This window comes from Carassius carassius, chromosome 21 (assembly GCF_963082965.1).
Source record: "Carassius carassius chromosome 21, fCarCar2.1, whole genome shotgun sequence".
Lineage (NCBI taxonomy): Eukaryota > Metazoa > Chordata > Actinopteri > Cypriniformes > Cyprinidae > Carassius > Carassius carassius.
Genome location: NC_081775.1, coordinates 19,481,243 through 19,497,867, shown reverse-complemented (window position 1 = coordinate 19,497,867; position 16,625 = coordinate 19,481,243). Strand labels below are relative to the sequence as shown.

The 16,625-nt window shown below is 42.4% G+C and overlaps 1 protein-coding gene across 4 annotated transcripts in view; it reads right to left on the bottom strand.

Moving 5' to 3' along the window:
• ahcyl1 (adenosylhomocysteinase-like 1) overlaps positions 1-16,625 on the bottom strand; it is a 33,590-nt gene that overhangs the window by 5,014 nt on the left and 11,951 nt on the right. The window contains exons 1-8 of one of the 4 annotated variants that reach the window (XM_059503667.1): positions 14,176-14,325; positions 10,232-10,349; positions 9,078-9,221; positions 2,337-2,437; positions 1,123-1,225; positions 928-1,022; positions 434-540; positions 5-121 (exon numbers count right to left, since the gene is read on the bottom strand). In XM_059503667.1, coding sequence (XP_059359650.1) covers positions 5-121; positions 434-540; positions 928-1,022; positions 1,123-1,225; positions 2,337-2,437; positions 9,078-9,221; positions 10,232-10,349; positions 14,176-14,202 — 812 coding nt within the window. In that variant the 5' untranslated portion in view covers positions 14,203-14,325. Of the gene's footprint in view, positions 1-4; positions 122-433; positions 541-927; positions 1,023-1,122; positions 1,226-2,336; positions 2,438-9,077; positions 9,222-10,231; positions 10,350-14,175; positions 14,326-16,625 lie in introns of those variants that run through there. The other 3 variants (XM_059503668.1, XM_059503665.1, XM_059503666.1) reach the window with 3 other exon arrangements.

Sequence of the window (16,625 nt, the reverse complement as noted above, 5' to 3'; positions counted from 1 at the left end):
TTACCCATCCAGGATGGACTCCCTGCAGCAGTACAGATTATCAAACTTCTGCTTGGTGACAGAATCATTGACATTCATAGCGGGGACGCAAAGCTTGCCAGCTTTAGAGAGTTGGTACAGCCTAACAGAATGAATAAAAACAGACACATTTGGTTCAAATGTGGATATGTCAAATGTTGATATGTCGATCAACAGGGTTTTCAGTTAATTAAAATATAAAGTTTTGATTAATCTAATTATTTAAATCATATACAGTTTAATAATAGAATATACATGACAACAAAGATTTGTGTCATTGTGTTAGGTTTTTGGTGTGGATAACAAAATATAGGAATAAGATACAAATAAAATGTATGCACTTGGCAGATGTTTTTTCTAAAGCAAACCTGCATTCAAGATACACATTAAAAAAAGTCCTAGAGTTGTCCCTTACCTGTGTACACCTGTAACGCTCTCCTCCACGATCCCACGTACTTTCTTAAAGACACTTGGATACTTCTTATACACCCAGTGGGTCAGATCGCCCCCATCATCTAGGATCTGTGAGAAAATGTATGATGATTACTAGTCTGCAAACATACAAAGGTCCTGAAAATTGTTTTGAAGATTAATAAATACTGATTTGGCAGCGGCAAATGAAGTTCAAAAGAAATTCTGTAAATAGTGGTAGATATTTTTTCACAAAGTGTAAACAGCAACAGTTAGCATCTTGCTTACACTAAGTACAAACCAGCAATATAATTATGCTCTTTGCATAAAGTGTAAACACAAGAAATATGCAGTTTGTATAATGGGTAAATGTTGGGTACAGTTAGTGAAATTAATCTTTGCCAGCAATGTTGATTATTTGCACTCAGTGTAAACAGACACTGCCCACTGAGTCAGCTTTAATATCACTAGATATTTAGTGCAGAACATTATATATACCATGTTTGCCTGCCAGCCTTCCATGTTGACACAGCGATCAATGCACCACCAGAAGTCATCTTCTGATTCACCTTTCCAGGCAAAAACCGAAACACCTTTAAAGGGCACAAAATAAATGAAAAGTGAGTCCAGAATATCAGGCTAGGTTGGAATTGGTAGTTCAGACAACAGTAAGTTGTTTAGAGGGCTGTTTACCGCTCTCTGCCAAAGCTGCAGCCACTTCATTCTGAGTGGAGTAAATGTTACAGGCAGTCCAGCGACACTGAGCTCCCAGTGCCACAAGTGTCTCGATCAGGACCTGAAAGAAAGCAGCACAGCATATCAAAAAGTTGGGAAAGCAAACTAAGAGTAATAAAGTGTGTATTTACATTTATTCATACTAAGATATGAGCACACGTAAGCAAATACACATTGAAAATAAAAAACTCTGTTGTACTAAAAGTAACTAAGGTTATTGATATAAAAAAAAAATTAATTAGCTGGGTCTTTTGGTGACAAAGCCGGTACAGGCTATTTTAGTATTTTTCATATAATTTTATAGCATTTATTAATATTTGAACTCTTATTTTAATATTTTGTATTTAGTTGTTTTCATTTGAATTTTTGTTTAGTGTTTGTTTTAGTAATTTTGTTATGCCCTTTTTTGTATTTTTGTTTTACATTTTACAATTTTTCTACTATTTAACATTATTTTATTTACGTTTTAGGCACAATAACTTTAGTGCTTTAACTTATTTAATTTAATTTTACAAAGCAACATCTTCCTTTAAGGTTTTTTAAGTTATGTTTTAATCTTATTTTTAAATTATAACGCACCTATGTTTTTTCTTTCAGCTTTTTAAATTAATACAAATATTTAGAATAGTTTTAGTTAACAGTGACAACACTGAACTCCTAACAATACATACCTATAGGGAGTAGGGTATCCAATTAATAGACAATATAGAACACAATTTATTAAAAGCAGTTAAGATATACACTAAATTTAAATTAACATTGATTTTAAATCATATTTACTCAAAATTCACTTATTCAATATATTACCCTGGGCTGCATTTCCCAAAAGCATCGTAAGCCTAAGTTGATTGTAGCTCCATTGGTTTCAGTGGGTCTTCTATGTACTTTAGCTTATGATGCTTTGGGAAACGCAGCCCTGGTCAATATACTGGTCTTGTCAGCTGTTAGATTCAGTATTTTTTCTGCGGGTCATGGTTAACACAGTTGTGCAGTACGTCAAGTGCACTAACCACAAGGCTATCGTCACAGACCGTAATTTTAGTATTTAAGTAAGCTAACTTTATTGTTCATCCAAACAAACCATAGAAATGTGTAAATATTTTGTGTTAGAGTTAAAGACTAGCTGTAGAAGTATGCGTGTTTGAATTAGTGAAGCCCTGAGTAGAACCTACTGCAGTCTGTGCAGTGATGTGAGTGCATCCAACCACTTTAGCCCCAGCAAGGGGTTTCTCCCCCTGAGCTCGCTTCCGCAGGGAAATAAGTGCAGACATATCTGTGGATGTGACAGAGACAACAGTTTGGAGATGAGACAGCTTCTTTAATTATGGAAGGCAGAGTCTAGAGTCTGAAACGATCAAACCAAGTCCTGGAAAACAGTCACAAACCTTATTGGATGAAAAATGGGGAAACATTTAAAGTGAAAGTGAAAAAAAGGAAGGAATAGTAATAATAAAGGAATAGTTCAGCCACAAATTAAACTTCTGTTAGCATTTGTTAACACTCATGTTGTTTGAGATCTTTATGATTCCGAAAACTCAATGCAAATACAGTTCTGTCATGATGACAACTCCCTGAGAGTGTCACGGTTCGTGAATGCACCGTCTCCAGCTGTAGTCATGTTATGTCATGTTGATTGGTTCATGTGGGTGTTGCCACTGATCGCCTGATCAGCGGCAGGTGCATCTCATTCCAACCGCCTATTTAACGCCCTGTCTTTCGTCTCCTGTTTGTCAGATCGTTGTTTGAGGTCCTCGTGTCGATGTCTGTTCGTGCTCCTGTGTTCCTGTCCTTGCTCAGTTTCCTGCTTCAGTCTTCATTGGATATTCACAGTCACTCACGGATTATCACCGCCGATCACCGATCTACCATCACCGCCATCGCTACCAACGCACTCAAATCACCTACCCACCTGTCTGTGCTGCCATCGTGGTTCCTGCGTCACTCACCAGCATTCATCCATCACTACTCCTGTCAATAAACTACATTTACTTGCATCTGCCTCCTGTCCTCCATTGTTAGCGTCACAGAACGATCTGACCAACATGGAGGCAGCGAGTAATCAACCCTCCTCCCTCGAAGCTTTCCTCAGCGCCAGTGTTCGGAGGATGGACTCCCAGGAGCGGACTCTTAACGACACTGGTCGCGCGGTTCAGGCTTTAGTGACGCAGGTGTCCGAGCTCACCCAACAGTTCCAGCTATTACGAGCTCCCACTGCGCCACTCACACCGCCTGTTCCACCAGCACCATCGGAGGCCCCCTCCCAGCCGGAACCACGCCTCCCGATTCCGGAAGCGTACTCAGGTGAGCCCGACTATTGTAGGGCTTTCCTTAACCGTTGTGATATGCATTTTGCCCTCCAGCCTAGAACGTTCGCCAGTGAGAGGGCCAAGGTGGCCTTCGTCCTGACCCTGCTCTCTGGGAGGGCGGCATTGTGGGGAACAGCGGTGTGGGAGAACCAGGACCCATGCTGCGCCTCGTTCCAGGCGCTCTCCACCGAGATGAGACGGGTCTTTGATCGGGCCGCCGCAGGACGGGAGGCGGCCATGAGGCTGGCGGAGCATGCCAGCACGAGAGATCCGTCTCGGACTATTCCATCGAGTTCCGGACCCTGGCGGCGGAGTGCCATTGAAACGAGGAGGCGCAGTGGGACATGTTCCTGCATGGGCTGGCTGACCGCGTCCAGAGGGAGATCTACGCCCTGGACCTTCCCCCGTCGTTCAATGGACTTATTGAGCTGGCCCTTCGGGTCGATGCACGTCTGGCACGGATGGAGAGGAGGGGGCTACTCAACACCCCATCCAGGGGACCGGCAGACGTGCGGTTCAGCGGCGGGGACGTGGCCTGCCCCGTCTACGATCACGAGCCCATGCAGGTAGGGTGAGCTCGGCTTTCCCGGGAGGAGAAGGAGAGGCGGAGGTCCCTGGGCCTTTGCCTTTATTGCGGGGGAGCCGGACATCAAGCCCACGCCTGTCCGGTAAAAGGCCAGGCCCGGTAGTACGTATGAGGCTACTATCGGGTGGGATCTCCGCCGAGAAGACCTCATCATCATCATCATCATCACCATCATCTTCTACGCTCCTCCCGGTATGGCTGCGGTGGTCAGCACAGACACATCACTGTCAGGCACTACTGGATTCCGGGGCGGAAGGTAACTTCATGGACAGCACATTAGCCCACAAGCTCCACATTCCCCTCAGACATCTTCCGCACCACATCACGGTCCACGCCCTCACTGGTCAGCAACTTCCCACCATATCATACATCACTGAAGACATTACACTCATCACCTCTGGCAATCACTCCGAAACCATCTCTTTTCACATCCTTGACTCTCCCCTGGCACCCATTGTCCTCGGACACCCTTGGCTCCTCCTCCACAACCCTAGCATTGACTGGCTCTCTAACTCCGTTTTGTCTTGGTGTAAAAGGTGTCATGAGTCTTGTCTAGTGTCTGCCTGTCCGTCTGTGTCTGTGTCTGTGTTGCAGGAGGAGGCGGTGGATTTGTCTAACGTGCCCGCTGAGTACCTCCATCTGAAGGAAGTGTTCAGTAAGTCTCGGGCTGCTTCTCTTCCTCCGCATCGTCCTTACGACTGTGCCATAGATTTACTATCAGGTAGGTCTCCGCCTAAGGGCAAACTTTATTCACTTTCTGTTCCAGAGAGGGAGGCTATGGAGAAATATATTTCTGATTCTCTAGCTTCTAAATTCATCCGCCCTTCCTCTTCTCCTGCGGGGGAGGGGTTCTTTTTTGTGGGAAAGAAGGACGGATCTCTGCGACCTTGTATTGATTACCGGGGACTGAACAACATCACGGTAAAGAATACTTATCCTTTGCCGTTGATGTCTTCGGCCTTCGAGAGGTTGCAGGGAGCGTCAATTTTCACAAAACTGGACTTACGCAATGCGTATCATTTGGTTCGGATCAGGGAGGGGGATGAATGGAAGACCGCTTTTAACACCCCCAGAGGGCACTTTGAATACTTGGTTATGCCCTTTGGGCTCTCCAACTCCCCAGCGGTCTTCCAGGCACTCGTCAACGACGTGCTGCGAGATATGATCGATCAGTTCATTTATGTCTACGTGGACGACATATTGATTTTTTCTTCTTCTCTCCAGGAACATGTGCAGCACGTCCAACGAGTGCTTCAGAGGTTGCTAGAGAATGGGCTTTTTGTCAAGGCGGAGAAATGCGAATTTCATGCACAGTCAATTCCATTTTTGGGGTATATCGTGTCGACTGAGGGAATACGCATGGATCCCGAGAAGGTTAAGGCTGTGGTAGAATGGCCAAGCCCAGATTCCCGTAAGGCCCTACAGAGGTTTCTGGGGTTCGCTAACTTCTACCGGCGTTTTATTCGCAACTTCAGCCAACTAGCCGCACCTCTGACCACCTTGACCTCCGCCAAGACTGCGTTCAGGTGGTCGGACACAGCTGAGGCTGTGTTTGCCAAACTGAAGAGCCGTTTCATTTCAGCCCCTATTCTGATTACCCCTGACCCTACACGTCAGTTCGTGGTGGAGGTCGACGCATCAGAGGTGGGGGTAGGAGCGGTGTTATCTCAACGTTCTCCCTTAGACGACAAGGTCCACCCTTGCGCGTATTTTTCATATCGTTTATCTCCGGCAGAACGAAATTACGATATTGGTAACCGAGAATTGTTGGCAGTTAAGATGGCATTGGAGGAATGGCGACACTGGTTAGAGGGATCGGGGGTTCCTTTTATAGTATGGACTGACCACAAGAATTTAGAGTACATTAGCACCGCCAAGAGGTTGAACTCCAGGCAGACTCGGTGGGCACTTTTTTTCGGATGTTTTGACTTTACTATCTCGTACCGCCCGGGTTCCAAGAATATCAAACCCGATTCTTTGTCGCGTATTTTTGACCATTCCGAACGCCCGTCCACTCCCGAGTGTATTTTTCCTGAGACATTAGTGGTCTCCACTCTCACATGGGAGATCGAATCGAAGGTCAGAACGGCCTTAGAAGGGGTAACGCCTCCGCCCGGGTGCCCACCGAACCGTTTATTTGTGCCGGAGGGATTAAGGTCCAACGTTATCCAGTGGGGACATTGCTCGAATGTAGCTTGCCATCCAGGGGTTAACCGTACTAGATTTTTAGTCAAGCAACGATTCTGGTGGCCACTTATGGCTCGCGACATTCACAGTTTTGTTTTGGCTTGCTCGGTTTGTGCCACTGGTAAGACTTCCAATCGGCCCCCTGATGGGTTACTCCAACCGCTGCCGGTTCCTTCGAGACCCTGGTCCCACATCGCTCTAGATTTTATTACCGCCCTCCCGCCCTCCCAGGGCAACACGGTAGTTTTAACCGTGGTGGACCGGTTCTCGAAGGCGGCCCACTTTATTCCCTTGCCCAAATTACCCTAAGCCAAGGAGACAGCGTTGACCGTCGTAGACCACGTCTTTCGTTTACATGGCCTCCCGATAGATGTGGTTTCCGACAGGGGACCCCAATTTGTGGCTAAATTTTGGCAAGAATTCTGTAGACTACTGGGAGCGACTGTAAGTCTGTCCTCAGGGTTTCACCCCCAGAGCAATGGTCAAACCGAGAGAGCCAACCAAGATTTGGAAAGGGTGTTGCGATGTTTGGTCTCCAAGAATCCTTCCTCCTGGAGCCAACAATTGTCTATGGTGGAGTACGCCCACAATACCTTACCAGTATCAGCTACGGGCCTATCTCCTTTTGAGTGTAGTGTAGGTTACCAGCCACCTATTTTTCCCAGTATGGAATCCGAAGTTGCGGTCCCCTCCGCTCACGCCTTCGTCCAGAGGTGCCACCGCACTTGGACCAGAGCCCGTGAGACTCTACTCCAAGTGGGGGCGCGCACCAAGGCCAAGACCGATCGCCACCGGTCTAGGCCTCCCGTATACGTCGTGGGTCAAAAGGTGTGGCTTTCAACCAAGAATATTCCTCTCCGGTCCGTATCTAATAAATTGGCTCCCAAATTTATTGGCCCGTTTACTGTCACCAAGATCATTAGTCCGGTGGCAGTCCGCCTTAAACTCCCTCCTACGTACAGGAGAATTCATCCCGCCTTTCATGTGTCCAAAATCAAGCCCGTATTTCATTCTCCCATTAATCCGCCTACCCTGGTCCCTCCCCCGCCGCGTCTCGTAGATGGGGAGACCACCTATTTGGTAAATCGTATTCAGGACTCTAGAAGGAGGGGACGTGGATTTCAGTACTTGGTGGACTGGGAGGGCTACGGTCCGGAGGAGAGAAGTTGGGTACCTGCTAGGGACATCCTGGATCACTCCCTTATCGATGATTACAATCGACAGGTAAGAGATTCTGGGGACGCCAGGAGGCGTCCTTAGGAGGAGGGGTACTGTCACGGTTCGTGAATGCACCGTCTCCAGCTGTAGTCATGTTATGTCATGTTGATTGGTTCATGTGGGTGTTGCCACTGATCGCCTGATCAGCGGCAGGTGCATCTCATTCCAACCGCCTATTTAACGCCCTGTCTTTCGTCTCCCGTTTGTCAGATCGTTGTTTGAGGTCCTCGTGTCGATGTCTGTTCATGCTCCTGTGTTCCTGTCCTTGCTCAGTTTCCTGCTTCAGTCTTCATTGGATATTCACAGTCACTCACGGATTATCACCGCCGATCACCGATCTACCATCACCGCCATCGCTACCAACGCACTCAAATCACCTACCCACCTGTCTGTGCTGCCATCGTGGTTCCTGCGTCACTCACCAGCATTCATCCATCACTACTCCTGTCAATAAACTACATTTACTTGCATCTGCCTCCTGTCCTCCATTGTTAGCGTCACAGAGAGTTTAGCAGGGTAATATGGCAGTGTGGATGCATTTTGTATTGGAGGATTAGATCTGCTACACTGCTGTGGCAGAGCAAGTACAGAGTCTTTCTACTGTCAATACATCCAAAGACATGCAGCTGAGAGCATGTCGGAAATACTGCTGCTGCACGCATAACATGTACGAAACTATCCCATAGCAGATCTATACAGGTGGAGCTGGGGAAGGTGGAGGGTTTCTGAAGCATGCTGCAACTGCTACAGCAAGCACTATCCAAGTATCTGAATCTTCAATCTCATTGGCTGCTGATGTGAAAAGAAACCAATCAGCTGTGGTATGTAAATAATGATGTGATTATATCAGACTGAATTAGAACCTATCGTCCGCACCATTTGATGTCTCAAGACAGAACTTTGTATTTAATGTAGAATTAAGTTAAGTTTTCATGCTTCCAAAATGCACACAAAAGCATCACTAAAATAGTCTATATGAATCACGCACAATATTCCAAGAAGCTTTGCTCTTATTAACTGATTATTTCTGGATCACTGAGTCAGTGAGTTGAGCTCAAGACATTTCTGTCTTTTTAAAACAAAGCTTCAGGAGACTTATTTCCCATTCTTTTTACTTACATTCAAAAGCTGTCTAAAATGTCTGGTTTTGTGTTCTGCAGAAGAAAGTCATATGGACTTGAAATAACTAAATGATGATGATATGCTTTTCCTTACTGAGTGCACTATTCCTTTAAGTATATATGTATTGTGTAGCTGGCATTGAGATCTTAACATAATTAAAAAGATGAAACCATTCAATTAAATGGAGAACGATGACTGTTCCTGACAGCAGCAGCTGTTACCAAACCTTGTTCATTTGACAGCACTTACTGTATTGTACACACACCTAAAATTGTGTTCAACAGATATCCTGAGCCAACAATTCTTTACTAAACCAATAACATTAATTATTAAAACTTGACAAAACAGGACAAACCCGTTGAGAATCAATGCTGTAATTGTTATGTACGCAAACCATCTTTACCTATCAAACAGAAAAAAGAAAGTTCCCACTAAGCACAGGTGTGAAGATAACCCGTTACAGACTACTAAGCATAAAAGCTGAGTCTGCTAACCTTGCTCAGCGATCTCGATCTCCCGCCGTCCAAACTCAGCCTGCTTGATGTTTTTGATGCAGAAGTCACTGCTGCCCTTTGAGTTGACCTGGCTTTTCTCACGAGGAGACGTCTCATCATCCGAACTGTCAGTGTACGAGGCCGCTACAAGAGCACAGATGCACATTTTAGTGGAGTTAACACGAATGCATGCATTAATTCATGTTTGTAAAAAAAAAAAAACCTGATCTTAATTAACTTATTTTGCAATTCTGTTTCAGGAATGTTTATCCCTCACTTTTGTTGGTGTTACGAGTGATTTAGGAATGTGAATTTGTCTGATCCAGTGCCAGTGCTACCAAAAGTCTATAGTTCTCACTTTAAGATAACCTAGGATTATATTACACAACACACAACACTAGCATGAACAAGAAATAAGCAATTTTGGGCCACACTGAATTCTTACAGGAAAAGTTCATCCAAAAATGAAAATGTACTCACCCTCAGGCAATCCAAGATATAGATGGGTTTATTTCTTAATGGGAACAGATTTGGAAATCATGCAATAACTCACTTGCTCATCCATGGATCCACTGAAGTGAATGGGTGCCATCAGAATTGAGAGTCAAGAGTTCAAACAGCTGATAAAATCATCACAATAATCTAAAATCACTGCACACAACTTCAGATCATCAATTAAAGTCTTGTTAAGTGAAAAGTTGCATGTTTGTTTTTAAAAGAGCTTTTACTTGTTACTTCTGGGCAAAATAGAGTCTATAATCCATAATAATGCTTGTTTTCACCTGTAAACGATGCCTGATTGCATATTTCTCTCCTCGACATTTTCACTCATATTTACAATGTAAAGTTAAATTCTTAATTATGGACTCATTTCTTACAAACACATAGCTTTTCACCTCACAAGATATTAACTGATGGACAGGAGTCATGGGGATTACTTGTTGATTATTGTGATGTTTTTATCAGCTGTTTAGATTCTCATTCTGACGGCACCCATTCACTGCAGGGGAGCCATTGGTGAGCAAGTAATGTACTGCTAGATCTGTTCTGTGCATTTAATGCTTCACACCATTTGTGTTTTTGTTCTTCTGAACTACAGAACTTCATTGACGTGTCAGTGCTTGGCTTGCAGTAAGGGTGGATGAGGGTCTGACCTGAGCTGTAGCTGTCCGTGGAGGACTGAGAGATAGAGCGGGACAGGGAGCGACGGCCGGTTTTTGTAGGGAACTTGCTGAACTCCTGTTTTTCCTCTTGGTTGGCAAACTGAATCTGCTACAGTAAGATGGAGGTATGGAAAAAGAGAGGATGTGGGAGAGACAGAGACATGAACATGTGAGCAGCACATTTGCATGTAGTCGAAGGAATAGTTCAGCCAAAATAAAAATTGTGGATTGAAGCCCCTCAGGTTCCATTTAAAATACATTTATACCTTAAAAATGCAAACAGCATCAGTATCTCCTTATATTTGTCATTTCAGAACTTTAAGGCTTGATTTCAAATAATTAAAAATTAAATCTAACAAACTATGTGGATATAGCTTTAAAACATCACTACTGAAGATTAAATACACTAAAATACTCTTAAGGAACAGCACAGCTTCAAACATGTAGAGTCTTAACATAGCCCAAAAGGCATCTGCTCACTGCTGTATTGAAATATTTTACAATTACATAGCAGATGAGGGAACGGATCTCATCAGGGGATTTCAGTTCCCTTTCAGTCATTTTAATAATGCAAAACTTTAAATATTCATGGGGTATATGCTTGCAGGCTGATGAAGACTGTGTGCTGCTGCTTTTGATGTGTGTGCTGTGTGTGTGATCGTGTTTTGTGGAGAATGCAGATTAACCTGACTGTTAAATTATAGTTTGAGTATAGCTTGAGCACAAAGATCACAAGGCGAAAGGCACTATGGAAGTACAAGTGACATGGGGGATTGTGACTGTTATTTTCTGCAGTAAACTCGAGTTAGCACTGAAACAAATGCAATTTTATTTGCGTTGTTGTCATATTTCGCCAAAAGCATTTTGCCCAGTCAGTGTTTAATGTAGAAATCCACCTTTTAAGGAAACTGACTTCAAAGGCTCCAGAACATCACGACTAATAATCTAGAACAAATTAAACAGAGTGTTTGATATAACCAAGCAAATATTTTTTGACTGCGATGAAAATTAATTGACATTTATAAATTAAGTCGGGAATACATTAGCATATAAGTAAATCTCAAAGCTAGCACATGGACTAAATTCATTTCAGTTTTAATTTTATGGGGTCATTAAATTGATTAAGCAGAGAAATAAAAGATGAACATTTAAACCTCAGTATAAAAATACCTAATGAAGACAGATTCATCACTGTGTCACATAACACTTCATATAGGAGTGATCATATGTCTGAAAAGGAAGGGAGGATGGTCAGGTTTTTCTGGGATGGGTTTTGTGGTACACTATTAGCTTTACACAATAATGTGCAGGTAAATCACAGAAACAGAGCTCTGGTCCTGAGTGAACTCCTTTTATAGAGCTCATTTATGTTTCTTTCATAAACAGATTTCTCATCTACAGACACAGATCACCAGCGGCTCAGCTACAAAGCATCTGCAGACCCAGATTCACTCTGAAATGCAATATGACTGTGCTTTAGCAAACAAAACACTTGGTTTGATATGTAACCACAAGATGTACACATTTTCATCTGGCACAAGCAAACAAAATGCTTGCTGTCACTCTAGAATCACTACATCATCTTATTGCACGACATGACCAAAGAAAAATAAGTAACCTCTAACCAGTGACCTTAACAAGTGATATTTATCTGATTATGCTTGTGTGTGTGTGTGTGTGTGTGTGTGTGTGTGTGTGTGTGTGTGTGTGTGTGTGTTTGTGTGCGGTTATAAGCAATCAAATAATCCAATCATCTAATTATATTTACTGTCTAAATGCACCACAGACAGATAGAGAGGACAGAACCTCTGTCTGTGTGGTATATGAAAACAGGAGATTTCCTTTAATGCATCTGATGACAGTCAATCTGCCAATCTTTAGGAAAGGATTCTGGACATTTCAATAGCACTCATGAATCTGATACGTTTTCCAAGCAAAACAGCGGATCCCTCACCCTTACAAAACACAGCTGCCATCACAATTCCTACTGTGAAATATAGACAACGTGAAAAGACACAGAAGAAACTTTTTAGCTGCTCTTTCACAGCTCAGGGGATGTATTTGAAATTTCTTTTAGTTTTAAATTATAAAATATATATAATATTATTTAAATACACTACTAAGTTTGGGGTCATAATATGAAAATATATTGTATTATTATTATTTAATTTTTTTAAGAAGTCTGTTTTGTATTTTAATATATTAAAAAATTATTCATGTGAAGGCAAAGCTGAATTTTCTCCAATTATTACTTCAGTCATCAGAGTCACATTAGCCTTCAGAAATCATTCTAATATGCTGATTTTCTGCTCAAGAAACATTTATGAATTTATCACAAATTATCAATGTCTTTACTGTTACGTTTAATCAATTTAACGTATCCTGGCTGAATAGAAATATTATATAAAATGTTCTGTTGAGATCTTTCCATTTGGGGAGGTTTTCCAAAACTGCTCCATATACTTAACTTCACATGTCTTCATATTTCAGTTTTATAAGCAGTGATCCACGACACACTTGCTTTACTCAAAACCGTCAACAATCTACTTTCCAGTCCCAGAAAATGCCCAGCTTCTCCTGTAGCACTGCTTTAACACCATCAGTTTATCTGTTATCTAACTTGTGATTTGCCAGACAGCATCCAAGTCCTGAGTTAGGTATGTTTGCACACAAAACTGCAGGACATGCCAGTGAAGTTGACAAAACACACAGCTGACGTTTCAAGGAAATTGGAGTGATAATAAAATGCCATTGTGAGGCAGTATTGTGACCCCGAGGCAAAGCTTTGAACTTATAAAGTGCTTGAAAGAACTGGACAGTTTCGATCAGAGAGTAGAGTATAATTCTTCAGTTGAGAGACAGAGACAAAAAGAAAGCTATGGACTGTGATGAAGCCTTATAAGCAGTAACATCACTTCCAGCTCATTTCGCTGATTACACTGTCGCTTAAATTATTAAATCATACTATATTATTTTTTTTAACACTCTGGCAATGTGCTGTAATAATCTAGAAGGCTGTGGATTTTGTTAAACCACAGCTTTAACTGCCCCAGCCAGTGTTAGCAGGAAAGTCCAATGTAAGTGTCAAAAGACATAACTGACTTTAACTGAATACGTTTGACTGTGGCAGATGTATATATCCCTGCTTGACAGAGTCAGACTTATGACTTCACCTTCCTATTTGAGTAATATTTCTCAAGTCTATTTTAGTCTATAAGTCCCTGAAAAACCAGCACATGATGTCTCAAAACTTCCTACTCAAGAGGAAGAACAGAGAACTTCAAACATTTCTTAGATTCTTTAAGTCCACTGACACATTGTGAGCGCTACCTCCACAGATGTAAATGATTTTGATCAGTTGACTTGATCACAGAGAATGACCTTTTTAAGGTCAATTCAAAATATAAACAAAAATGTAGAATATATGTATACATACATGGCAAGGAATATACATGTAAATCGATCTATATAGGATGAAAATATAATCATCGCTGCCCCCCGCCCCAACATTTTTTATTATTTTTGTTTCTATTTATGTTATGTAATCTATAATATAATAGAACATTATAAAATAACATTTATAAATATTGAATAATATTATAAACTTTAAAATATTTATACATAATTTTTTTTCTAAAAACAAATATATATTTATAATTTAACTTATATTGATATATAGTATACATAGGGAAAAATCTATACTTTTCTCTTAATTTTTTTTTTTTTTTACATTTTGTATTATTATATTGATATATTTAATTTCAGAAGTATAGTTAAATTTTTTTTCACAAGTACAGTTCTTTCTGTCTCTCAATATATAGACTTTATGTAAATAAACATATATACAGTCAGTCAAAAGTCACCAACAAAAATCAGAGCTCTTTTTGCTGTGTGCCTGCTGTAGAGGATGGAAGAGAGAGTAATGTGGCACTTACCCTGGGAAAGTCATAGCCATGGTTCATGGTCCCTGTCTGTGCCGGCTGCCTCTGGCCTGTGTGCCTGTGTATTGTGACCACTGGGGTTTCACCAGTGTAGTTTTACACACGGGTGGGTGTAGAGGGGAGTTTCTGCGTGGAGTTCTTACAGCGGACATGAGGGTATGGGAGGTGACAATGGAACCAATAAATCAACCACTCACAAACCCGGCCAGCCTACTTTTGCTCTCCCTCTCTTTCTGTAATCTACCGTTTCTTGCAACCACCATAATGGCCGTCAGCCCGTCTGTTTGTGGTGACTAAATGTTTCAGGAATACTAAAGGAAGGGTGTATTTGTTGCCCCGGCGTGTTTTAATCCAACTGGTTCTCCCAGTGCCTTCAGAAACAGACTCTCCTGCAGAGTTCATTCAGGGCGGCTAATAAAACAGGGATCTGGAGGTAATTAAACCATGTTTCTGTAAACCCCTAAAGAATCCACTATAGGTCACGTCGGTTAACTCTATTCCGAGATCTGACTAAGAATAGAAGAAAAAGAAATCCATCCAGTTCATTGACTGTTCCGCTTTACAGCTGAGCTCACAGTGATCCATCATGGTGGCAACAGACAGGTAGTACTGGGCCAGCAGATGCTGTTGAGCCGTTTACCATGACTCTGCCAATTCCTGCTGTAGTCCTAATGTAACCAGTCTGGCTTTCAGCCACAGTCTCTAATCCCAGGCCGAGGTCACACAGTATACACTACACTCCACATACTTGTCAACAAAAACAAAGAACTCTACTGCACTCCACAAGGGATTGGGTTTTTCATTTAAAGGCACCTTAAATGCGTTGATACAATATTTTAAATTGTTCTCTGATGTCCCCAGAGTGTGTATATAATGTTTTTTTTCTCAAAATACCCCACAGATAATTTTTTTAAAGCTTCTTGAAATTGCTACTTTTAGGGTATGAGCCAAAACGCTCTTTTTATATGCATGTCCCCTTTAAATGAAAATGAGCTGGTGCTCCTGCCTCCCTTCCAGTGTTGACACTTGACAAGTCTGCGGTTTTCTTGCGAAATTGGGCTACTATAACACTGTTGCCGAGGGTCGCTTTTCATGTCTGCAGGAGGGTTTTGTTGCGAAAACATGGCAACCCTGCTCCCATCTAAGAAGAGGACGGAGCTTCAAGAGCTCATGCTTGCGTGTTACGGTGACCATGTATCTGACCTCACATATTGCTTCCAAATGCAATTTTTAACTACCACATTGCTATTCACGATCATTCTGAAGCATTGGTATCGATCCCTCTTTCAGTAGCAAATCCAGTGCTGAACTGACCCTAGTTTGGGAGGCAGTCGAGTCCAAATGTGAAGTTTAGGGCAGATCAGACATTGCATGTTTAAGTTAGTGTAAAACAAGTAATTTCCTGTTGCCAGCAGGTGGCACTATGACTATAAATCATAGCTATGACTATAAATCATTAAGATCTGTTAATGCCAGAACTCTTAGGGTGCATTCACACCTGCCTCATTTAGTCCGGTTGAATCGTACCAGAGTTTGTTTCTCCCTTTGGTGCGGTTCGTTTGGGCAGGTTTGAAAGCAGCAATCGCACTCGGTGCGCACCAAAAGCGGACCAAACAACTTTCAAACGAACTCTGGAGCGGTCCGTTTGTGGTGAGAACGTTATCCGACCTCGAACAGACCCAACTGCAAAAAGTACTGATCATTTTTGGACTAAACCAGCTGCCGTAGTCAGCTGCGCTGTGCATTATGGGATGAGGAAGTGTTCGTTGACAGTTTGCACTTTAGCATGGCAGCTCGTGGACAAACTTGGAGTAGTGAGGAGGTGCGGAGCCTCATAGAAATTTGGTCTGATGACCATGAGCATGTCAGAGTTAAGAATAATTAATGCACGCCGCCACTTGAAGTTACGAGCGATGCCCGCTCGCCGTTTGCAGTGCATTAGAATGTTGTTTTCAAGCCATATCCGTGCTTCATTATAGAAATGTATTGTTTGCATATTGTGGTGTATACAAACAATGTAATAGATTATGTCCAGGGACAAAACCAGCCCGTGCCGTCGTCTCTCCATAGTTGTGTTGTCTCCGTGTTGTTTGCTGGCTTTCCCTCTTATGTTGGAATTTTCCCGCACGTAAATTCTGACCAATCGAAAAGCAGTTTAGAAAATACGTCATCAGAATCAGAATCAGAAATCAGAATCAGAAAGAGCTTTATTGCCAAGTATGCTTGCACAAACAAGGAATTTGTTTTAGTGACATAAGCTTCCAGTACACAGAGACAACAACACACAGATTGCCTGGGGGAAGAAACTATTCTTGTGCCTTGCTGTTCTTATATTTGCGGCTCTGAGGCGCCGGCCAGATGGCAAAAGTTCAAAGATGGGGTGACTTGGATGTGAGGGATCCAGAGTGATTTTCTGAGTCCTTTTCCTCACTCTGGATGTGTAC